The sequence below is a fragment of the Oncorhynchus mykiss genome, chromosome 7 (assembly GCF_013265735.2).
Source record: "Oncorhynchus mykiss isolate Arlee chromosome 7, USDA_OmykA_1.1, whole genome shotgun sequence".
Lineage (NCBI taxonomy): Eukaryota > Metazoa > Chordata > Actinopteri > Salmoniformes > Salmonidae > Oncorhynchus > Oncorhynchus mykiss.
Genome location: NC_048571.1, coordinates 38,222,928 through 38,248,327, shown reverse-complemented (window position 1 = coordinate 38,248,327; position 25,400 = coordinate 38,222,928). Strand labels below are relative to the sequence as shown.

General features: G+C 41.3%; 1 protein-coding gene across 3 annotated transcripts in view; it reads left to right on the top strand.

The window, feature by feature from the left end:
• LOC110528948 (mitogen-activated protein kinase 14A) overlaps positions 1-25,400 on the top strand; it is a 46,292-nt gene that overhangs the window by 11,995 nt on the left and 8,897 nt on the right. For all 3 annotated transcript variants that reach the window (XM_036983205.1, XM_036983203.1, XM_036983204.1), the window contains 5 exons: positions 9,262-9,391; positions 13,216-13,274; positions 18,372-18,483; positions 18,579-18,608; positions 19,091-19,138. In XM_036983205.1, the coding sequence (XP_036839100.1) occupies positions 9,262-9,391; positions 13,216-13,274; positions 18,372-18,483; positions 18,579-18,608; positions 19,091-19,138 (379 nt within the window). The remainder of the gene's footprint in view (positions 1-9,261; positions 9,392-13,215; positions 13,275-18,371; positions 18,484-18,578; positions 18,609-19,090; positions 19,139-25,400) is intronic.

Here is a 25,400-nt window from a genome sequence, read left to right as displayed (position 1 = left end):
GCATGTAAATGTCAGTTTTTATGCTACTTGACTCGTCTCTCTTCTTCCACACACAAGGAGAGCAGTTTTTCTGCTCGACCAGGAGTCACAACCACTTGCAATCTGCATGGTCAATTCTGAAGATGCAACAAGGTGTTGGTAACACGGATGCTGCTTTCCATTTTGCTTCTTAATATAAATCCACAAGAGGTCTATAATTACACTATTAGTTTTTGTATCTTACTGTCTGCAAACAGCTAGTTTGTCTTTTCTCAGTAAGTTGTGGCTAAAATAAATTAATGCTAACTGCTAGCTAAATGTACTTAGTCAGAGCAAACATACTCAGCAAAAAAAAGCAACATCCCTTTTTCAGGACCCTGTCTTTCAAAGATAATTTGTAAAAATCCAAATAACTTCACAGATCCTCATTGTAAAGGGTTTAAACACTGTTTCCCATGCTTGTTCAATGAGCCATAAACAATTAATGAACATGCACCTGTGGAACGGTCGTTAAGACACTAACAGCTTACAGACGGTAAGCAATTAAGGTCACAGTTATGAAAACTAAGGACACTAAAGAGGCCTTTCTACTGACTCTGAAAAACACCAAAAGAAAGATGCCCAGGGTCACTGCGCATCTGCGTGAACGTGCCTTAGGCTTGCTGCAAGTAGGCATGAGGACTGCAGATGTGGCCAGGGCAATAAATTGCAATGTCTGTACTGAGACGCCTAAGACAGCGCTACAGGGAGACAGGATGGACAGCTGATCGCCCTCGCAGTGGCAGGCCATGTGTAACAACACCTGCACAGGATCGGTACATCCGAACAGCACACCTGCGGGACAGGTACAGGATGGCAACAACAATAACTGCCCGAGTTACACCAGGAACGAACAAGCCCTCCATCAGTGCTCAGACTGTCCGCACTAGGCTAAGAGAGGCTGGACTGAGGATTTGTAGGCCTGTTGTAAGGCAGGTCCTCACCAGACATCACCGGCAACAATGTCGCCTATGGGCACAAACCCACCGTCGCTGGACCAGACAGGACTGGCAAAAAGTGCTCTTTACTGACGAGTCACGGTTTTGTCTCACCAGGGGTGATCGTCAGCTTTGCGTTTATCGTAGAAGAAATTAGCGTTACACCGAGGCCTGTACTCTGGAGCGGGATCGATTTGGAGGTGGAGGGTCCGTCATTGTCTGGGGCGGTGTGTCACAGCATCATCAGACTGAGCTTGCTGTCAGTGCAGGCAATCTCAACGCTGTGCATTACAAGGAAGACATCCTCCTCCATGTGGTACCCTTCCTGCAGGCTCATCCTGACATGACCCTCCAGCATGACAATGCCACCAGCCATACTGCTCGTTCTGTACGTGATTTCCTGCAAGACAGGGATGTCAGTGTTCTGCCATGGCCAGTGAAGAGCCCGGATCTCAATCCCATTGAGCACGTCTGGGACCTGTTGAATCGGGGGGGGTGAGGGCTAGGGCCATTCCCCCCAGAAATGTCCGGAAACCTGCAGGTGCCTTGGTGGAAGAGTGGGGTAACATCTCACAGCAAGAACTGGCAAATCTGGTGCAGTCCATGAGGATGAGACGCACTGCAGTACTTAATGCAGCTGGTGACAACACCAGATACTGACTGTTACTTTTGATTTTGATCCCCCCTTTTGTTCAGGGACACATTATTCCATTTCTGTTAGTCACATGTCTGTGGAACTTGTTCAGTTTATTTCTCAGTTGTTGAATCTTATGTTCATACAATATTTACACATGTTAAGTTTGCTGAAGATAAACGCAACTGACAGTGAGAGGACATTTCTTTTTTTGCTGAGTTTAGCTAGCTAATACAGCCTGACACCAGTTCTGGTCTAGGCCTAGATCAGCATGTTTGTGCAATGGTATATTCTAAATCGGAGAACAATAGGTGAGCATTAATATTTTAGCTACATCAAAGCTAGCTAAATGAGAGGATAAAAAATTAGAGAAATATTGTGATATGATATTTTGGTCACATTGCTCAGTCCTACTTTAAGCTATGTAATGTATAGGAAAATGTTTGTTGGGAAATGCCATAGCAGTCACTGCAGCAATAGGCTATATCACTGATAAACATCAGGTGTGTGTGTGTGTGTGTGTGTGTGACTCAGATGGGGCTAGGCAGAGAAGGGCAGGGAATGTTCAACACCCACTGCTCTCCATGTTCTTTGTTCTGTATCAGGGTGTGGACATGGCATGTGCTGCTGAGGAATCACTGTAGCATGGATGTGTCACTGCGTGCATGTGGATGTGTCACAGCCAAGCCATTTTACTGTTATACATGTGGACACAGCAGCTCAAGGACTACCACTTGATGCAGCTGACTCACTATCATACACAATCCCCTTAGCTCCATACAGACAGACAGTAACACGAGGTGAGTCCTAAGTCATGCATTGCTGTCAATGGGAGACTAATTATATGACTTGAAGGACAACTCCACCACTTATAACATTTGGGTTGTTATTATGAAGTATTTAGTGTCCTACACAGTTTGTGTAATTTTATGATTTCATGTCTATTGACTGTTTAGTGATTTGCGAAACTGCAAATTGCTTCTCTGTTGCGTTTTCAAGTAGGATCCCTGGGATGACTAATACAAAAAAAATCAGCGGTCTATATAACCTGCCTGTAGATTTTTTTTATCATATTGGAACTCCGTGCTACATACATAGCATTTGTTAAGTATTCAGTCCCCTTGACTTTTTCCTTATTGTGTTACGTTACCACATTATTCTCAAATGGATTCCATACTTTTTTTCCCTCATCAATCTACACACAATTCCCCATAATGCCAAAGCAAAACCAGGTTTTAGAAATGTGTGCAAATGTATAATTTTTTTTTTTTTTTAAACGGATTTCACATTTGCATAAGTATTCAGACCCTTTACTCAGTACTTTGTTGAAGCACATTTGGCAGCGATTACTGCCTCACCCAAAAAGAGTTATGACACTAAAAGCTTGGCACACCTGTATTTGGGGAGTTTCTCACATTCTTCTCTGCAGATCCTCTCAAGCTCTGTCAGGTTGGATGGGGAGAATCGCTGCACAGCTATTTTCAGGTCTCTCCAGAAATGTTTGATTGGGTTCAAGTTGGGTTGGGCCACTCAAGGACATTCAGAGACTTGTCCCGAAGCCACTCTTGCATTGTCTTGGCTGTGTGCTATGGGTTGTTGTCCTGTTGGAAGGTGAACCTTCGCCCCAGTCTGAGGTTCTGAGCGCTCTGGAGCAGGTTTTCATCAAGGATCTCCCTGTACTTTGCTCTGTTCATCTTTCCCTCAATCCTGACTAGTCTCCCAGTCCATGCTGCTGAAAAACATCCCCACAGCGTGATGCTGCCACCATCGTGCTTCACCGTAGGGATGGTGCCAGGTTTCTTCCAGATGTGACGCTTCACATTCAGGCCAAAGAGTTCAATCTTGGTTTCATCAGACCAGAGAATCTTGGTCTGAGAGTCTTCAGGTGCCTTTTGGCAAACTCCAAGCAGTCTTTTACTGATGAGCGGCTTCCGTCTGGCCACTCTACAATAAAGGCCTGATTGGTGGAGTGCTGCAGAGATGGTTGTCCTTCTGGAATGATCTCCCATCTCCACAGAGGAACACTGGAGCTTTATCAGAGAGACCATCAGGTTATTGGTCAGCTCCCAAGGCCCTTCTCCCCCGATTGCTCAATTTTGGCCGGGCAGCCAGCTTGAGGAAGAGTCTAGGTGGTTCCAAACTTCTTCCATTTAAGAATGATCAAGGCCACTGTGGTCTTAGGGACCTTCAATGCTGCAGAAATATTTTGTTACCCTTCCCCAGATCTTTGCCTTAACACAATCCTGTCTCGGAGCTCTACAGACAATTCATTTGCCCTCATAGCTTGTTTTTTGCTCTGACATGACCTGTCAACTGTGGGACCTTATATAGACCGGCGTGTGCCTTTCCAAATCATGTCCAATCAATAGAATTTACCACAGGTGGACTCCAATCAAGTTGTAGAAACATCTCAAGGATGATCAATGGAAACAGAGTCTCAAAGCAAAGGGTCTGAATTAGAGGACGACCGATTATGATTTTTCAACACCGATACCGATTATTGGAGGACAAAAAAGGCAGATACCGATTTAATCTGACAATTTTTTTTATTTAAATTTTTTATATATACACTTTTGTAATAATGACAATTGCAACAATACTGAATTAACACTTATTTTAACTTAATATAATACATTATGGGCTTTTGGATGTGTCCACAGGTTGGTGGTATTTTTTGATTTAGCCATTGCTGACCCCATGCTTACATCTTTATCACAAATAAGATACCTTGCTTTCCCTGGTGCCAATTCCATGTAACAGTCCCACACTGGTGCTCTGCTTTTCTCTGGCATCTGTAAAACACACACACACAGCTCTGAAGTGACAATGATACTGAAGAGTCTGCTCTGGAGACAAATACTCTCAAGTTACCTGTGTTTAAGTTCCATGTGATGAATGTTGAAAACAAAAACTGTACTTTCTATATGCTGGAAATCCTATTTTAATAATGGACATGGTAAGAATTGACTACCAAAGTGCGAGTCATAATTCCCATGACACCTTCTAGCAAAATCTAAAAAGCGGTTTCTTCATTCATTTATTCCATAGGATGTTTTTAGATTCACTTAAAATAAGGTCTGTGTTTCGTGTAGGCTTACACCACCTTGGCAATTTTATAACTGTGTAGATATCCATAGGACAAGGTAACTCTGATCAATATTTGCTAAATATAAGCGAATATCATTTATTTTGTAGAGTGGATTTATGAAAATATTTTGACAAATGTTACCTTATCCTAGTGAGATTTACATGGGTATCAAAACGCCGAGAAGGTTTAAGCCTGAACGAAACACAGACCTTATTTGAAGTAGATCAAGACATTCTCCATAAACGGTAAAATAACGAAGGAACCCCTTTCAAGTTCAGCCGCAAGTTATTACAGGAATTATAACGCGTCTACTATTTCTCTCTAAACCATATACCTTTGACTATTACGAGCCTGCTGCTGCCTACCACCCCTCAGTCAGACTGCTCTATCAAATCATAGACTTAACTATAATAAACACACAGAAATACGAGCCTTAGGTCAAATCCAGAAACTATCACCTCAAACAAAACGTTTATTCCGTTCCGTATTTCATCTAACGGGTGGCATCCATGAGTCTAAATATTCCTGTTACATTGCACAACCTTCAATGTTATGTCATAATTACGTAAAATTCTGGCAAATTAGTTCGCAATGAGCCAGGCAGCCCAAACTGTTGCATATACCCTGACTCTGCGTGCAATGAACACGAGAAATTACACAATTTCACCTGGTTAATATTGCCTGCTAACCTGGATTTCTTTTAGCTAAATATACAGGTTTAAAAATATATACTTGTGTATTGATTTTAAGAAAGGCATTGATGTTTATGGTTAAGTACACATTGGAGCAACAACAGTCGTTGATTGTTTTTCATAAGATTAATGCTAGCTAGCAACTTACCTTGGCTTACTGCATTCGCGTAACAGGCAGGCTCCTCGTGAGGCAGGTGGTTAGAGCGTCGGACTAGTTAACTGTAAGGTTGCAAGATTGGATCCCCTGAGCTGACAAGCTAAAAATCTGTCATTCTGCCTCGTTCCTAGGCCGTCATTGAAAATAAGAATGTGTTCTTAACTGACTTACCTAGTTAAATAAAAGTGTAAAAAAAAAACAATTTCCGATTTGTTATGAAAACTTGAAATCGGCCCTAATTAATCGTCATTCTGATTATTTGGTCGACCTCTAGTCTGAATACTTATGTATGTATTTCTGTTTCCATTGTTTCTGCTTCCAAAAATATCTAAACCTGTTTTTGCTTTGTCATTATGGGGTATTGTGTGTAGATTTCCGGGAATTTTTATGTAATCCATTTTAGAATAAGGCTGTAACGTAGCAAAGGGAAAAAGTACACACACAGTGCCTTCAGAAAGTATTCACACCCCTCAACCTTTTCCACATTTTGTTGTTACAGCTTGAATTTAAAATTGATTAAATATTTTTTTGTCATTGGCCTACATAATGTCAGAGTGAAATTTATGTTTTTCAATATTTTTACAAGTTTCCCATAAGGATCTATAAGCTCCGTTCATTCACAAAAGGTGAACATTTTGAAAGGGTGACTACCTATAAGCAGTGTAATTCCATACAGATACAGTTGACAAAAATGTTGGTTTTCATTTTTTGTTTTTTTTGTTTTTCATAATCACTTTTATTGTCCCCGTGGGACTGCGGATCTGTCTCCGTATGTACAATGAAACTTGGGTTTGAAAATGCGTCTTGCCATGGAAATCCGACATTTACAAAATGACTGGTTGTCCCAAGGGGGCGCTGTAGTAATCAACTGAAATTCCAAAACTTTGAACATGCATATCTCCTGTCCCTACAGTCATTACATTTTGTACTCACAGTGCTTTCAGACCACTTGACTTTTCCGTATTTTGTTGTGTTAAAGTCTGAATTTTAAATGGATTCAATTGAGATTTTGTCTCACTGATCTACACACAATACCCTGTAATGTCAAAGGGGAAATCTGTTTTTAGAAATGTTTGCAAATGAATAAAACATTATAAAACTGAAATGTCAAGAGTCAATAAGTATTCAACCCGTTTGTTATGGCAAGCAAATAAGTTTTTATAATACTTATTTTCCACCATAATTTGCAAATAAATTCATTAAAAATCCTACAATGTGATTAAAAAAATCTCATTTTGTCTGTCATAGTTGAAGTGTACCTATGATGAAAATTACATCCCTCTCTCATCTTTTTAAGTGGGAGAACTTGCACAATTGGTGGCTGACTAAATACTTTTTTGTCCCACTGTTTAAGGCTTCAGTGATATTTGCAATTCGTTCTTGTCATTGGCAGCAGAGAACTGGAAGGAAAGGCAGCCAAACGGGGTGTTTGCTTTCATGGATGACCAGTGAAATATACCTGCTGGAGCGCATGCTGCAGGTGGGTGTTGCTGTGGTGACCTGTGAGCTGAGATGAGGCGGGGCTTTACCTAGCAAAGACTTGCAGATGACCTGGAGCCAGTGGGTTTGGCGACAAATATGTAGCGAGGGCCAGCCAACGAGAGCATACAGGTCGCAGTGGTGGGTGACAAAACCGATGGCACTGTGATGGACTACATCCAATTTGCTGAGTGTTGGAGGCTATTTTGTAAATGACATCGCTGATGTCAAGGATTGGTAAGATAGTCTGTTTTACGAGGGTATGTTCTGCAGCATGAGTGAAGGAGGCTTTGTTGCGAAATAGGAAGCTGATTCTAGATTTAATTTTGGATTGGAGATGCTTAATGTAAGTCTGGAAGGAGAGTTTACAGTCTAACCAGACAGGTGTGCAAAGTTCTTACCCTTACCCAGAAAGAAGCCAGCTCTAATCACTGCCAAAGGTGATTCTGGCATGTATTGACTCAGTGGTGTGCATACTTATGTGAATGAGATATTTTAGTGTTTTTGTTCCAATTCATAAAAAAAATATAGAAAAATGTTCTTCCACTTTAACGTTCAAGTATTTTGTGTAGATCGTTGACAAAAAAATGACTTTGTAACACAAGAAAATGTGAAAAGTAAAGGGGTGTGAATACTTTGAAAACACTATAAATACAGCCCCTCATGAGTAAAACATTTCCCATAAGAAAACCAAATGAATAGTGTTGCACGGTATACTGAAACCTTTGTACTCTTTCAATACCAGAACTTGAAACTGTTCGGTAACAGAATTTGTTACTTTCAGTAATTCTATCAAATGTGTCTGACGTCTTCTACTGATTTGAGAGGATCCAGTCTGTCTATCAGCGCAGCGGATGTCCCCTTTATAGAGCGAGCGCACCGTGCCTGCTACACTTACTCAATGCTAGCTCTAGCCTGTCCTGAGGAACCGCTGCACTCACTGGGGTGTGTGTGCTGCAACATGTTAGCTCCCCCCTCATGCTGCACAGAAGTTAACACACTTCGACACATGCGACACATCATGTAGAAATGTTGCAACTGTTAATTACTGTTCTCAAAACAATGTCCATTACAGGCTAGAACACTTTACAATGCTAGAAAATACAGGTAGCTTCCAGCTTTGTAGGATAGCTTTCCTGGCTAGCTCACAGCTGAAGCTAACATCAATTCACTACCCTAGTACTTTGTCATAAAATGCAAACAATAATGCAAAATATCCTTATTTCAAAGCTGAGTGTCACCAAAAACCATAGTCATTGCCAAAACTTGATTAATTCACTTTGTCTCCCTCGCATCAGTCACATCTCTCTGTCCGTGTGTGTGAATGACATCATTAGGGCTGAGACAGCGTGCACTTTTCTAAAAGAGATTGCTTCTTCTATTCAAATGTTGTTGATCAGTACAATAAAATAAGTCTCAAATGGAAGGGAAACAGATTTGTTTTTCATCTGTAGCACCATGAAATCAGCCAAAACAAGCTCCATATACCTCAATGCATGCACACATTCCTATTGAATACGCATTCACCTCTATTGTGAATTGGCCTAGGCTACATCTTGATTTACCCAGTTTATCAATAGAGACTTAACGGTTATAATTTACTTTAAATGTTATGTTTTTATGTAGATTGGTTAGAACAAAGACAGATTGGTTGTATCATTGATTCATTAATGCACACAAGGGTGTCTCAGAAAAATTCACATCAAACATAATGATATATTGATCTCAAAGGATCTGTCTGGATCAAGTGCCATTTTGACTGTGACTTTGGCTAATACGCCTTTTTTTTGCTGTGGTAACCGAGTATCGTGATACTAAGACTGGTATCGGTATCGAAGTCAAATGATGCGCTGCATCATTTGTGGGGGACGACGTGTACTGTTGCCTTGCTGTAGATTTGCTCTAACTGTGCTGTGTTACATGCGGCAGGAAGGGAGGGCTACTGCATTGATACGAAGTACTGCAAAATTACCGAGGCTACAACAATCATGATGTTTAATAAAACACCTTTGTGTACAGTGCCTCTCCAGGTCCCAAGGACCACTTCACACAATATTACATTTAATAATGGTTTATTTAAATGTCTGGTTGAAAGTAGCTTGCAATTGAAATAAGAGGAATGTAGCGTTGAATTATTGATGTAACGTCATTACTGTGATAACAGGAATGTTATGTTATATCAGTAATATTATACATGTGATATGAATGTTATAATTACCAAGGTGTGTGTGTGTGTGCTCTTTGACACTGCGCAGCTCGTCGTATGACGTGAAGTCGGGGCTGAAGATAGCGGTGAAGAAGCTGTCGAGGCCGTTCCAGTCCGTCATCCACGCTAAGAGGACCTACAGAGAACTACGACTCCTCAAACACATGAAACACGAGAACGTAAGTTAACCCCGTCCCCACACACACCTCCCGGAGCATGTGAGTTAACCTTTCCTTGACCTTTTTACTGATCGATCAGTCCAACTTTGCAGAAGTTACCGGATTTTTCACGTGTCCCAGTTTGAGCCTAGAGGATTTCCTTGCTGCTTATTCAAGTTCCAATAATCCTCCAACTCAGATTTCTGAAAAATCTTGTGTGTGTGTGTGTGTGTGTGTGTGTGTGCACGCGCCCATGCATGTGTGTGTTGCCGCCATCTGCATCCACTCTGGGGAAAGCTGACCTGACCTCAAGAGTGAGAGTTACTGACTGTGGTACTGTATCTGTGTGCTATGAAAGGCTATTGGTTGCCATCTCTTAATCTAAAGAGCAGATGGAGTAGACGTGTCTGTTTTTGTGTGTGCGCACGAGTACGTGTGAAGGGAGTCGAGTGGACGAAGTATGTGTTTTTATATGATCCTCCGGCTCCTGTGGTAACAGTGTACTGGAGCTTCTGTCTGAAGGGATCAACAGGTCAGTGTCACATCCATAGAATGATATTCACTTGAACCAACAAAAGGCCCCTGGCCCTTTGGACCATGACATTCAATGTCAAGTCAAATTGTATTGGTCACATACACGTATTTATCAGATGTTATTGCGGGTGTAGCAAAATGCTTGTGTTCCTAGCTCCAACAGTGCAGTAGTATCTAACAAGTCACAACAATACACATAAATCTAAAAGTAAAAGAATGGAATTAAGAAATGTATAAATATTAGGACGAGCAATGTCAGCGTGGCATTGACTAAATACAGTAGAATAGATTACAGTAGATACTACTTTACTCATCTCATATGTATGTAAAAAGTATTAAAGTGCCTAGTGTTCCATTATTTAAAATGGCCAGTGATTCCATGTTTATGTATATAGTGCAACAGCCTCTAAGGTGCAGGGTTGTGTAGCCAGGTGGTAGCCGGCTAGTATGGCTATTTAACATTATGGCCCTGAGATAGAAGCTGTTTTTTAGTCTCTCGGTCCCTGCTTTGATGCACCTTTACTGACCTTGCCTTCTGGATGATAGCGGGGTGAACAGGCGGTGGCTCGGGTGGTTGAGGACCTTGATGATCGGCCTTCCTGTGACATCGGGTGCTGGATGACCTGAAGGGCAGGCAGGCAGTGTGTCCACGGTGATGCGTTGGGCAGACCGTACCACCCTCTGGAGAGCCCTGCGGTTGCGGCCCGGTGCAGTTGCCGTACAGGCGGTGATATTGCCCGACAGGATGCTCTCAACTGTGCATTGGTGTAAGTTTCTGAGGGTCATAGGGGCCAAGCTGAATTTCTGCAGCCTTCTGAGGTTGAAGAGGTACTTTTGCGCCACCTTCGCCACATTTTCTGTGTGGGTGCACCATTTCAGATTGTCAGTGATGTGTACGCCGAGGAACTTGAAGCTTTCCACCTTCTCTACTGCGGACCCGTCAATGTGGACAGGAGCGGTCTCCCTCTGCTGTTTCCTGAAGTCCATGATCAGCTCCTTAGTTTTGTTGACGTTGAGCGAGAGTTTATTTTCCTGGCCCCACTCTGCCAGGAACCTCACTTCCTCCCTGTAGGCTGTCTCGTCATTATTGGTAATCGGGCCTACTACTGTTGTGTCGTCTGCAAACTTGATGATTGAGTTGGAGGCGTGTGTGGCCACGCAGTCATGGATGAACAGGGAGAACAGGAGGGGGCTGAGCACGCACCCTTGTGGGGCCCCTGTGTTAAGGATCAGCGAAGTGGAGGGGTTGTTTCCTACCTTCACCACCTGGGGGAGGCCCGTCAAGAAGTCCAGGACCCAGTTGCACAGGGCGAGGTTCAGACCCAGGGCCCTGAGCTTAATGATGAGCTTGTAGGGTACTATGGTGTTGAATGCTGAGCTTTAGTCAATGACCAGCATTCTGACGTAGGTATTCCTCTTGTCCAGATGGTATAGGGCAATGTGCAGTGCGATAGCTATTGTATCGTCTGTGGATCTATTGGGGCGGAAAGCAAATTGAAGTGGGTGTCGGGTAAGGTAGAGGTGATATGATCTTTAACTAGCCTCTCAAAGCACTTCATGATGACAGCAGTGAGTGCTACGGGGCGATTGTCATTTAGTTCGGTTGGCCACGCACCAGAGTACCTTGACTTAAGTGGAAATGTTAGAATATTCTAGTCGTTCTAATTCTATGGTCACATCCCCTCTCTAAAATTGAGTCACCATAGGAGAGCTAAGTTGTAGGATCTGAAGAGGCCCCTCAGTGCTTATTCAAACATCAGTCCTGCTCACTGATTTCACTCTCACGGTGGTATGATGCTGCAAACCCCAACACTTCACCTTTACAACCCCTGGTTGCATCCAATATTATGCCTGTTATGCTTGTGGTGTGAAGGGAGGTTAACTCTGCATAAACCAGTGGTGTTAACAACACTGGAGCAAATTTCTTCTGTCAGGGGTGTGGGGTTTCACTGAATGATTCAGTGGTTGTGAAGCTGAACACACTAGGTCAACTGCTGTGTTTCATGGTCAAGTTGAAGATGATAGGGGGTTTGACCCAGAGTCCAACTTAAGAGTCACCATGCTGCTGCACCGTAAGCAAATACCACCAAACTGTGGTTGTGTGTGGCAAATGGCAATAAATTCATATTTATCGGACAAGGCTGACTGTGGTGATTGTGCACAAGGTCTTTTTTCGAAAACTAAATGTTATCCCTCTGTGACTTTAGGTAACGCTCAGGCAACAGCAGGATCTACCTGCCACAGGGAGTGTGTGGGTTTGAGTTGTTTAAACTTCTCTTTTGAGTTCAGGTAACAATTAGCGCTTAGCAGCAGGTAAGGGAACAGTAGAGTAGATATATGTGTCAGTTTGATCACAGCTCTTGAGTCTTGACCCACTTATTCTCTGAGTGAATTTCCCCGCTGTTGCCTGGTTACACTGTAGGCTATGTTTTTTTGGAAAGCCTGAGTCAGCCAATCACTTTTTGTTTTGGCTCGAGTCCACCAATCGCAGAGGGCTCTGCCCTGCGTGGATGGTGTCGAGTCGTGTTGTTATGACACCCACCCACATCAGTCAGTTTCTCTAGAGGGGGGCACACTGGGTCTGGCACCGATGTCCGCTTCCTCCCTCTGTCCGCTCTCCTCAACTCCTCTCTAGCCACCCACACAGTGCCTGCATGCTAGCTCTTCTTTCTCTCTCCTTTTCCCTCTCATTCCCTTGTTCTCTCTCCCTTTGGCTCTCTCTTTCTGTTTATTGTATTCTGCATGATTTCCTGTAAGGAGTTCAGTCATCACTTTCTCCTGTGTTAACAGCAACACACACACACACACACACTATGAGTGCATTAGCCTGTGTCACAGAGCACCGACTGTCACTGTGTACTGTCTGTCCTGTGTTGAGAGCAGAACAGTGGTTTGGGCTCTGTTCCAAAGCTTTAGAACGACCTGCCATGACTGCATCCAAAACTCCCTAAACTTTGTTTGAAGAAACGTGATGTTTGTTGTCAAAGCGACCTTTATCTGATGGTTATTAAAACAGTGAAAGACCATGTCAAGGACGACGGGCAGTAAGCACAGTCTCACACTAAGAAGGCTCTACTTTTCTTTGCACAAAGACGAATGCATAAACCATTCTCCTCTGTTTGTGCACTCTGCACATTGCCTCAATCCCCCTGAGGGATTTTAGCAGTTGGAAGAAGACCACATGTTGTGGTGTTTGTTATTGTTTTGACTGTAGTGTGAGCTTTTTCTGTAGTATGAGTTATGTTTGCAATGTGAGTTGTGTCTGTTGTATTTAGAATGTTGTCTAACCTTTGACCTCCTCTTTCTGTCAGGTGATCGGCCTGTTGGATGTGTTTACGCCCGCTACCAGCCTAGAGGAGTTCAACGATGTGTGAGTAACATCTTTCTTGTTCTCTCTCTTGCTCGCCATTTCTAAACCCCTCGCTCTGGCATTTAAAATAGCTGTTGTATAGGAGTTTAAGTTGCTTAGCAGAACACATGCAAATGTATATGTTATAGGGATGGGGGGGGATCGATACAGCAGGCTTGGGCGGTTCCAGATTTTAATATTGTTGTACTGTCCTTCTCTCATACCGGAATTTGTGGTATTACCAGCATAGCACACAAGTGGGTACTAAAAACACAGTAAAAGCCCATTGGGCCTCCGTTACCAGATTGCTAACAAACTTGGCACAAATTAATAACGAAATCACATAGACGCTGTTAGCTAAATGCTAACGAGCGAAAACTAACAAACAAATTGCAAAGACGGGCAAACGCTAGTAGGAAACACACAGGGGGAAAATAACTCATCCAGAACTCTTTGTCTTCTGGTAGGAAGCCGTTATAAGATATCTAATGGCAAACATTTAGTTGTGAATTCAGTACAAGTGTAACTTTATCACCTCGTGTGCGCCACACAGAGAGACTTTTCAATATATATAGAACGCTATGGAAGAAGCTCGCTTTCTCCCGTTGTGCTATTTACAAACAAACACAGTGACTGGCACAACTGTTTTGGGGATCTACAGTAAGCTTAATCATTTAATAAAATAATGTGACTGGTGAAATGAAGAACGCAATCTGTTTTTATCTCCCTTAAGGTATTGCACAAGTTGACTGCAAGGTAATAACTTAAGTAGCTACAAATATTCAAATATATTGGAAAACTTTGGACTGTATTGAAAAACCATTCCGTGGCTTTTCCCACATACCCCGGTATACGGTTTATACAGTATACCACCCAAGCTAACAGTAGAGTATTGCGATATTATTTTTGACGATTTTATGTCGATACTGTGGGCTCCATTTTAACAAACTTAACGCAATGGTACATGTAAGCGCGGGTGGTAGTGCCATAGGTTCGGGGGTGTGTCAAATATTTTTGCTATTTTCACAACCGGAATTATGGGCACAGATGCTGGCGGTGTGCAAGTGCTGGGTTTTGATGAATATAAAGTTGTAGATGTGTCGAGGCTTGACACCCCCCCCCCCCCCCCAATCAGAACGTGATCTGTGGCTAAATATGTGGTTGCTTCAAGTTGTGTATTTACAGTATTTTATGAATTGCATTGTCAACTCCAATTCGAATGTTAGTCCATTGTAGCCTAATTTGTTAAATAACCTACAGAAGTATGGAAATATATTGTTAAACATAGCATTCGCTGTGATCTAGAGGCTAGGCCTACTGTACAGTGCATTCGGAAAGTATTCAGACCCCTTGACTTTTTCCACATTTTGTTACAGCCTTATTCTAAAATTGATTAAATAAACAATCCTCAGCAATCTACACACAATACCCCATAATGACAAAGCAAAAACAGTTTTTTTGAAATTTTGCAAGTTATTTAAAATATAAAGCTGAAATAGCACATTTACATAAGTATTTAGACCCTTTACTCAGTACTTTTGTTGGAGCACCTTTGGCAGCAAATACAGCTTAGTCTTCTTGGTTATGACTCTACAAGCTTGGCACACCTGTATTTGGGGAGTTTCTCCCATTCTTCTCCGCAGATTCTCTCAATCTCTGTCAGGTTGGATGTGACGCGTCACTGTACAGCTATTTTCAGGTCACTCCAGAGATGTTTGATTGGATTCAATTCCAGGCTCTGGCTGGGCCACTCAAGGACATTCAGAGACTTGTCCCAAAGCCATTCCTGTGTGGTCTTGGCTGTGTGCTTAGGGTCCTTGTCCTGTTGGAAGGTAAACCTTCCCCAGTCTGAGCACTATGGAGCAGGTTTTCATCAAGGATCTTTGCTCCATCCATTTCCCTCAATCCTGACTAGTCTCCCAATCCCTGCCGCTGAAAAAAATCCCCACAGCACCGTAGGGATGGTGCCAGGTTTCCTCCAGGTGTGACGATTGGCATTCAGGCCAGAGAGTTCAATCTTTGTTTCATCAGACCAGACAATCTTGTTTCTCGTGGTCTGGGAGTCTTTAGGGGCCTTTTGGCAAAGTCCAAGCTGGCTGTCATGTGCCTTTTACCTTTTTTGCTTCCGTCTGGCCACTCTACCATAAAGGCCTGATTTGTGGAGTTCTGCAGAGATGGTTGTCCTTCTGGAATGTTCTCCCATCTCCACGGAAGAACACGGTAGCTCTTTGAGAGAGACCATTGGGATCTTGGTCAGCTCCCTGACACCAAGGCCCTTCTCCCCCGATTGCTCAGTTTTGGCCGGGCGGCTAGCTACAGGAAGAGTCATTGTGGTTCCAAACGTCTTCTGTTTAAGAATGATGGAGTTTCTTGGGAACCTTCGATGCTGTTTTAATGTCCTTCCCCAGATCTATGCCTCGACACAATCATGTCCGAAGAGCTCCGGAAAAATTCCTTCCACCTCATGGCTTGTTTTTTGGACTCCAATCAAGTTGTAGAAACATCTCAAGGATGATCAACTGGAACAGGATCTACCTGAGCTCAAGTTTCATAGCAAAAGGTCTGAATACTAATGTAAATAAGGTATGTTTTTTTATTTTTAATACATTTGCGAGAAAGTCTCAACCTCTTTTCGCTTTGTCATTATGGGTTGTTGTGTGTAGATTGAGGAGGAAAAATATTTATGTAATCCATTTTAGAATAAGGCTGTAACGTAACAAAATGTGGAATAAGTTAAAGGGTCTGAATACTTTCCGAATTCACTTGAAATTGCATTATGTCTTTAATGTCTGAGCCATGGATATGCCAAACATTGTGAATAAGCAAGATTAAATGCACTATTGATGAGGCTTAAAATGAGAGTTAATAATTGAAATTCTAATCAAAATAAAACAACCTTTTTTAAATGGTCTATGTTTAAATGCAGTTACAGGCACAATAATTGCTCCCCGTGGGCGTATAAAATTAAAACTATTGAGGCTTTTACACACATCAAAAATAAAAAATAATGGGAGCTGACTAAACTAATGATAAAAAGGGGAGGTCCACTCACTGTTTTGCTGCTCCCAAACTTGATCTTTCACTAAAGCTTTGGTGATTGATAGTTATTTCAAAGCACTCTCACGAGCCAAACCCTTTATTGAGCATGACAAAAAAAAAACAGCCTTCATTGAGGGGAGGCTATGATTTCTTGTTTTTTGTTTCATTTGATAAAATGACAATATTTCAAAATCGGATGGAGTCAGAAGCATGATATCTTAAATAACCTCTCTTGTTCCATGGCACTGTGTGCACACAGTCCTAAATGTCTTTACGTACAACATTTGCACGTCTATACAATTGACAGGAGAGTTGTAATTTGTGTCATTCCGAGGCACATTCTCAAAAAAAATTGGCTATTGATATGGCATTATAGGGAGACTGAGTAGTTTGGAGGAGCGCATCTTTGGTAATCGGACGAGGGGCGCTCTTTGAAAATGGGGATGGGATTGCCTACTTGAACAAGCGAAATAAAGTATGCAGGTATGTGAATTGTGAATCATGAAACCTCAAATATTTCAGGGCACTCTCACTAAGCCATTTTTGAAAACCCTGTTAACTCATAGGCTACTTGGCTAATGCATGGCCAGGACAAAATGACGCACCCATGCAAAGTTGCTAAACCTGCCTTGATTAAGGGGGGTAGGATATGCTTGGTTTTAATCAAATTAAACAAAACGGAGGGGGGGGGGGGATCAATCATTTTTTAAATATGAGATTCCATGGGCACTGGCTGGATAGGTTGCACTTCCGCTCTTAAAATCCATGCCATTACCAAATACGTTACCTGCTTTTGATGGGTCTTAACTTTCATTTAGCGCTGTAGGAAATTGCCACTTTTGCGCTTTTTTTTTAAAGGACACACATCAAATCTTGCCACCCCTCCCACCTCTGTGCAAGTGAGCTGATATTGGACAGGTAAATTGCAGAACCTAGTGTAAGGGGTGAAAATGCCAGTGCGCCAGTTTTTACATCGCAAAATTGCAAACTAATGTGCATTCAACACTTGCACCTATTTATAGAGCCCTGTGACTCTAAGTGTCGATTTGTAAAACATTGTTATTTTCTACTTTTTTTTTGTTAGCTAGCGCGAGTCTGCTGTACCTGCTCCAACACTCTGGTATTTTTCATCCTATAGCTTGTTCTATAGGATGTTCCAATATGTTTGGAACATCAAATCACAATCAAATGCACTATTGACTCGCAATACATATAGAATCGTGATAATATAGAATTGCAATATTATATCTATGCATAAGTATCGTGATAATATCATATTGTGAGGTCCCTGGCAAATCCCAGCCGTATTATATTTAAACAAACCTGTTTCTGCAGGTCTCTATTTAATGTATTTGGTCGTGTGATTTATCTCACTGAGACACATGCAGGTTTACCACTGCACACATGCTGCACATTATTCCTTATTTCCATGGTAACAAGCATTCCACTGTCTCTGTGGCTTCCAGTATAAATGTGTGTAGAATACTGAAGTACTAACCTTCATTTCTCATTGGGCTAGGATATGATCTCACTCACTCACTCACTCACTCACTCACTACCTACCATCGAAAAGTTTGGGGTCACTTAAAAAAATGCCCTTGTTTATAAAAGAAAGCTATTTTTCCATTAAAATAACATCATTGATAAAAAATACAGTGTAGACATTGTTAATGTTGTAAATGACTATTGTAGCTGGAAACGTCAGATTTTTAATGGAATATCTACAGAGGCCCATTATCAGCAACCATCACTATTGTGTTCCAATGCCATGTTAGCTATTCCAAGTTTATCATTTTAAAAGGCAGCTGAAAACTGTTATTCTGATTTAAAGAACCAACCTTCTTTAGACTTGCCTTCTCTATCCCTGGTTCACCCTAAATGAGCTGTAAAGCACTTAGCGGTGTTTACTGCTTGTAATTTGTAGTTTAATTTGAGACCTCTCTCTCTAAACCTATTGTGTTCCCTGTAGGATTTTTTTCAGCAGTGGTGTGGGGTTGTGGGTGGCCAACTGTTTTTTAAAGCACATTTCCTGCAATTATACACATTTTCCCATTACCTTTTTTGGGTTGTGATTGGCAGGTACCTGGTGACCCACCTGATGGGGGCGGACCTCAACAATATTGTCAAGTGTCAGAAACTGACGGACGACCACGTTCAGTTCCTCATATACCAGATCCTCCGGGGTCTCAAGGTAGGTGTGTGTGTTTTCATAGGTGCAGCTATAGGTGCAGCTATAGGTTTTCATAACTATGCAGTTGTAAATAGTTGTCTGTTTTTGTTTTGCAGTATATCCATTCAGCAGACATCATCCACAGAGTAAGTTACATCAAACTTACAGTACCAGTCAAAAGTTTGGACACACCTACTCATTCAAGTTTTATTTATTATTATATATATATTATTTATTTACTATTTTCTACATTGTAGAATAATAATGCCAATAGTGTGCAAAGATGTCATCAAGGCAAAGGGTGGCTACTTTGAAGAATCTCAAATCTCAAAAATATTTTGATTTGTTTAACACTTTGTTGGTTACTACATGATTCCATCTGTGTTATGTCATAGTTTTGATGTCTTTCACTATTATTCTACATTGTAGAAAATATATATATTAAAAAATATATATATTTTTTAAACCCTTGAATGAGTAGGTGTGTCCAAACTTTTGACTGGTACTTTACATCATTCTTTACGTCAAGATGCTTGCATTTGGTGGAGGGCAGAAATTGGAATACCTGACAGTGTTAGTGTATACTCAATACCTGCCTTATTCTCCCTTCTCTCCTTCCCCTCTGCAGGATCTGAAGCCCAGTAACTTGGCAGTGAATGAGGACTGTGAGCTCAAGGTGAGAAAGTTTTTCGATTTATTAAACCAGTCTGCCTAACTAAAAGGGATAGTTCAACTACCCTGAACTGCTTCTCCTCTCCAGCTAGTAAGAGATTTGATTTTATAGAGTATTTTCATGAAACATACAGTAAAGCTCAGTCATTTACAGCTGTTAGATATTTCGTTCAGACTGGTGAAAAATGCACGCCTGAAGTGGTGGGCTGTTCATGAAGCTGCAACGTGCAGAATGCTACAGTCTGCCCACTGTATTTAGTTATTTTCTGCATTTGCATTGTTCTTTCGAAGGCCAAACCCACTATTTGTGTGCGTGGCCAAAGGGCTTTATTTTCATGTCATCTAAGCATAGCACCGCTTGGAGTTTGATAAACGGCATTGGCACTTGGATTGGAACCAGTGCTATGGCATATGACATGAAAATATACGTGTTTGGCCTTCGAAGGAACAATGCATATGCAGAAAATACTCATCCGTACTGTAAAATATGGTGGTGGATCTTTGCTGTTATGGGGTTCTTTGCGCCCACTGGTACTGGGGCCCTTGTTAAGGACAATTGCATCATGAACTTTACCAAGTGTCAGTGTACATTTTAGACTAAAAACCTGGTTACCTATACCAGGATAATTAAACTTGGGCTCAACACAATGACTCAACACACCTGCAGGCTGTGTAAGGGCTTTTTGACCAAGAAAGAGAGTGATGGAGTGCTGCATCAGATGACCTGGCCTCCACAATCCCCCGACCTCAACCAAATTGAGATGGTTTGGGATGAGTCGGACTGCAGAGTTAAGGAAAAGCAGCCAACAAGTGCTCAGCATATGTGGGAACTCCTTCAAGACTGTTGTAAAAGCATTCAAGGTGAAGCTGGTTTAGAGAATGCCAAGAGTGTGCAAAGCTGTCATCAAGGCAAAGGGTGACTACTTTGAAGATTCTCAAATATAAATATATTTTGATTCGTTTAACACTTTTTTGTGTTCCATAGTTTTGATATCTTCACTATTACTCTAAAACCCTTGAATGAGTAGGTGTGTCCAAACTTTTGACTGATTATTTTTTTATATATATACAGTTGAAGTTGGAAGTTTACATGCACTTAGGTTGGAGTCATTAAAAACTTGTTTTTCAACCACTCCACAAATTTCTTGTTAACAAACTATAGTTTTGGCAAGTTGGTTAGGACATCTACTTCTACAAGTAATTTTTCCAGCAATTGTTTACAGACAGATTATTTCAGTTATAATTCAATGTATCACAATTCCAGTGGGTCAGAAGTTTACATACACTAAGTTGACTGTGCCTTTAAACAGCTTGGAAAATTCCAGAAAATGATATCATGGCTATAGACGCTTCTGTGTACCTGTGGATGTATTTCAAGGCCTACCTTCAAACTCAGTGCCTCTTTGCTTGACATCATGGGAAAATCAAAAGAAATCAGCCAATACCTCAGAAAATAAATTATAGACCTCCACAAGCCTGGTTCATCCTTGGGCGCAATATCCAAATGCCTGAAGGTACCACGTTCATTTGTACAAATAATAGTATGTAAGTATAAACACCATGGGACCACGCAGCCATCATACCACTGAGGAAGGAGACGTGTTCTGTCTCCTAGAGAGGAATGTACTTTGGTGTGAAAAGTGCAAATCAATCCCAGAACAACAGCAAAGGACCTTGTGAAGATGCTGGAGGAAACGGGTACAAAAGTATCTATATCCACAGTAAAACGAGTCCTATATCGACATAACCTGAAAGGCCGCTCAGCAAGTAAGAAGCCACTGTTCCAAAACCGCCATAGAAAAGCCAGACTACAGTTTGCAGCTGCACATGGGGACAAAGATCATACTTTTGGAGACACGTCTTCTGGTCTGATGAAACAAATATAGAACTGTTTGGCCATAATGACCATTGTTATGTTTGGAGGAAAAAGAGGGACGCTTGCAAGCTGAAGAACACCATCCCAACCATGAAGCACGGGGGTTTCAGCATCATGTTGTGGGGGTGCTTTGCTGCAGGGGGGACTGGTGAACTTTACAAAATAGATGGCATCATGAGGTAGGAAAATTATGTGGTTATATTGAACATCTCAAGTTGTTCGCAAATGGTCTTCCAAATGGACAATGACCCCAAGTATACTTCCATAGTTGTGGCAAAATGGCTTAAGGACAACAAAGTCAAGGTATTGGGGTGGCCATCACATAGCCCTGACCTCAATCATTTAGAAAATGTGTGGTTTGAACTGAAACTGAAAAAGCGTGTGTGAGCAAGGAGGCCTACAAACCCGACTCAGTTACACCAGCTCTGTCAGGAGGAATGGGCCTTAATTCACCCAACTTATTGTGGGAAACTTGTGGAAGGCTACCTGAAACATTTGACCCAATTTTAAACAATTTAAAGGCAACGCTACCAAATACTAATTGAGTGTATGTAAACTTCTGACCCACTGGGAATGTGATGAAAGAAAATAAAGCTAAAATAGATCATTCTCTCTACTATTATTCTGATATTTCACATTCTTAAAATAAAGTGGTGATATTAACTGACCTAACACAGGGAATTTTTTGCTAGGATTAATGTCAGGAATTGTGAAAAACTGAGTTTAAATGTAGTTGACTAAGGTGTATGTAAACTTCCGACTTCAACTGTATAGAGCAGTGGGTTAACTGTCTTGCTCAGGGGCAGAACGACAGATTTTTACCTTGTCAGTTCGGGGATTCGATCCAGTAACCTTTCAGTAATTGACCCAATGAAGCCACTCCTGCGTGGTCTTGGCTGTGTGCTTAGTGTTGTTGTCCTGTTGGAAGGTTAACCTTCGCCCCAATCTGAGGTCCTGAGCGCTGTGGAGCAGGTTTTCATCAAAGATGCCTCTGTACTTTGCTCCCTTCATCTTTGCTTCAATCCTGACTAATCTCCCAGTCCCTGCTTCTGAAAAACATCCCCACAGCATGATGCTGCCTCCACCATGCTTCACTGTAGGGAATGTGCCAGGTTTCCTCCAGACGTGAGGCTTGGCATTCAGGCCAAAGAGTTCAATCTTGGTTTCATCAGACCAGAGAATCTTGTTTCTCATGGTCTGAAAGTCTTTATTTACCTTTTTGGCAAACTCCAAGCTGGCTGTCATGTTCCTTTTACTAAGGAGTGGCTTCAGTCTGGCCACCCTACCATAAAGGTCTGATTGGTGGAGTGCTGCAGAGATGGCTGTATTTGCTCCCGAGTGGCGCAGCGGTCTAAGGCACTGCATCTCAGTGCAAGAGGCTTCACCACAGTCCCTGGTTCGAATCCAGGCTGTGTCACATCCGGCCGTGATTGGGAGTCCTATAGGGCGGCACACAATTGCCCAGCATCGTCCGGGTTTGGCCGGGGTAGGCTGTCATTGTAAATAGGAATTTGTTCGTAACTGACTTGCCTAGTTAAATAAAGGTTCAATACCCCCAAAATGAATACACACACACACACACAGTGCTTTCAGAAAGTATTCACACCCCTTGACTTTTTCCGCATTTTGTTGTTACTGCCTGAATTTAAAATGGATTAAAGATTTGTTGTCATTAGCCTACACACAATACCCCATAATGTCAAAGTGGAATTATGTTTTTTGAAATTTAAGTATTCAAACCCCATTTTAATGGCAAGCCTAAATAAGTTCAGGAGTAAAAATGTTCATAACTAGTCACATAAGTTGTATGCAATAATGGTGTCTAACATGATTTTTGAATGACTACCTCATCTCTGTACTAGTGGTCGACCGATTTATGATTTTTCAACTCCGATTATTATTGGAGGACTAAAAAAAGCTGATACTGATTAATCAGCCATTTTATTTATTTATTTATATATATATTTGTAATAATGACAATTACAACAATACTGAATGAACAATGAAACTTAAGTTTTAACTTAATATAATACATAAATAAAATCTATTTTGTCTCAAATAAATAATGAAACATGCTCAATTTGGTTTAAATAATGCAAAAACAGTGTTGGAGAAGAAAGTAAAAGTGCAATTTTTGTGCCATGTAAAAAAGCTAACGTTTAAGTTCCTTGCTCAGAACACGAGAACATATGGAAGCTGGTGGTTCAATATTACCAGTTCTTCAATATTCCCAGTTAAGAAGTTTTAGGTTGTAGTCATTATAGGAATTATGACACGTCGACTATTTCGCTCTATACCATTTGTATTTCATATACCTTTTACTATTGGATGTTCTAATAGGCACTTTAGTATTGCCAGCCTAATCTCAGGAGTTGGCTTGAAGTCATAAACAGCGCTGTGAAGCAAGCATTGCTAAGAGCTGCTGGCAAACGCAGTAAAGTTTGAATGAATGCTTACGAGCCTGCAGCTACCTACCACAGCTCAGTCAGACTGCTCTATCAAATCATAGACTTATTATAATATAATAAACATTAATATGGTCAAATCCAGAAACTATCATTTCGAAAACAAAAGTTTATTCTTTCAGTGAAATACGGAAGCGTTCCGTATTTTATCGAACGGGTGACAACCCTAAGTCTAAATATTGCTGTTACATTGCACAACCTTCAATGTTATGTCATAATTATGTAAAATTCTGGCAAATTAGTTCGCAACGAGCAGTTTCCTCGTGGAATGCATTGTAATCGGCCTTAATCAGCGTCCAAAAATGCTGATTGCCATGCCGATTAATCGGTCGACCTCTACTCTATACCACACATACCATTATCTGTAACGTCCCTCAGTCGAGCAGTGAATTTCCAACACAGATTCAACCACAAAGACCAGGGAAGTTTTCCAAGGCCTTTCAAAGAAGAGCACCTATTGGTTGATGGATAAAAACAAATGAATTGAAACACCCCTTTGAGCATGGTGAAGTCATTAATTACACTTTGGTTGGTGTATCAATATACCCAGCCACTACAAAGTACAGTAGTCCTTCCTAACTCAGTTGCCAGAGAGGAAGGAAACCGCTCAGGGATTTCACCATGAGGCCAATGGTGACTTTAAAACAGTTAGAGTTTAATGGCTATGATAGGAGAAAACTGAGGATAAATCAACATAGTTACTCCACAATATTAACCTAATTGGCAGAGTGAAAAGAAGGAACCCTGTACAGAATACAAATATTAAACAACATGCATCCTGTTTTGCAACAAGGTACTGAAGTAATACCAAAAAAATATGGTAAAGAAATTAACATTTTTACCTGAATGCAAACTGTTTGGGGAAAATCCAATACAACAAATTGCTGAGTAACACTACATATTTTCAAGTGTGGTGGTGGCTGCATCATGTTATGCTTGTAATCATTAAGGACAGGGGAGTTTTCAGGATAGGAAAGAAACATAATGGAGCTAAGCACATGCGAAATCCTAGAGGAAACCTGGTTGTCTGCATTCGACCAGACACTGGGAGATGAAGGCCAAATCTACACTGGAGTTTCTTACCAATAAGACATTGAATATTCCTGAGTGGCTGTTACAGTTTTGACTTAAATCAGCTTGAAAATCAATGTCAAGACCTGAAAGTGGTTGTCTAGCCATTATCACCAACCAATTTGACAGAGCTTGAAGCAAATGTTGCATAATCCAGGTGTGGAAAGCTCATAGAGACTTACCCAGAAAGACTCACAGCTGTAATCTCTACCAAAGGTGCTTCTACAAAGTATTGACTCAGGGGTGTGAATACAAAACAAACAACAACAATAAATACATGTTTTCACTATGTCATTATGGGGTATTGTGTGAAGATTCAGACTCTAACACAACAAAATGTGGAATAAGCCAACTGGTATGAACACTTTTTCTAAAGGCACTGTAAATACCAGAGGTGGGACAAAGTCACTATTATTCGAGTCACAAGCAAGGTCCGAGTCCCAAGTAGAACTGGTTGAGTCTCGAGTCAAGGCCAAGCCGTGCATTCTAAGAGCAAGTTGAGTCATACGTTTTTTTTTTCAAGTCAAGTAATAAAAGTTATCTATACATGCAATGTTTTGTTCCCTGTGTATGTATACCTGTGTTCTCTGTTTGTCTGTTGCCAAGTCGAGTCCCGAGTCTTCAGGCTCCAAGTTCAAGTCAAGTCATTTTATTTTCTATCAAGTTAAATCTTGAAGTTATGAAATTTGTAACTCAAATTTAGTCCAGGTCACTCGAGTCTGAATTGAGTTACAAATTATGAGTTACAAAAAGTCTCTGACTTGAGTCCACACCTTTTGATACACACAACCATCTCTCTTTCTCTCTCTTGCACACACATGCATACACACACACTCACTTTTGCCCTCTCTCTC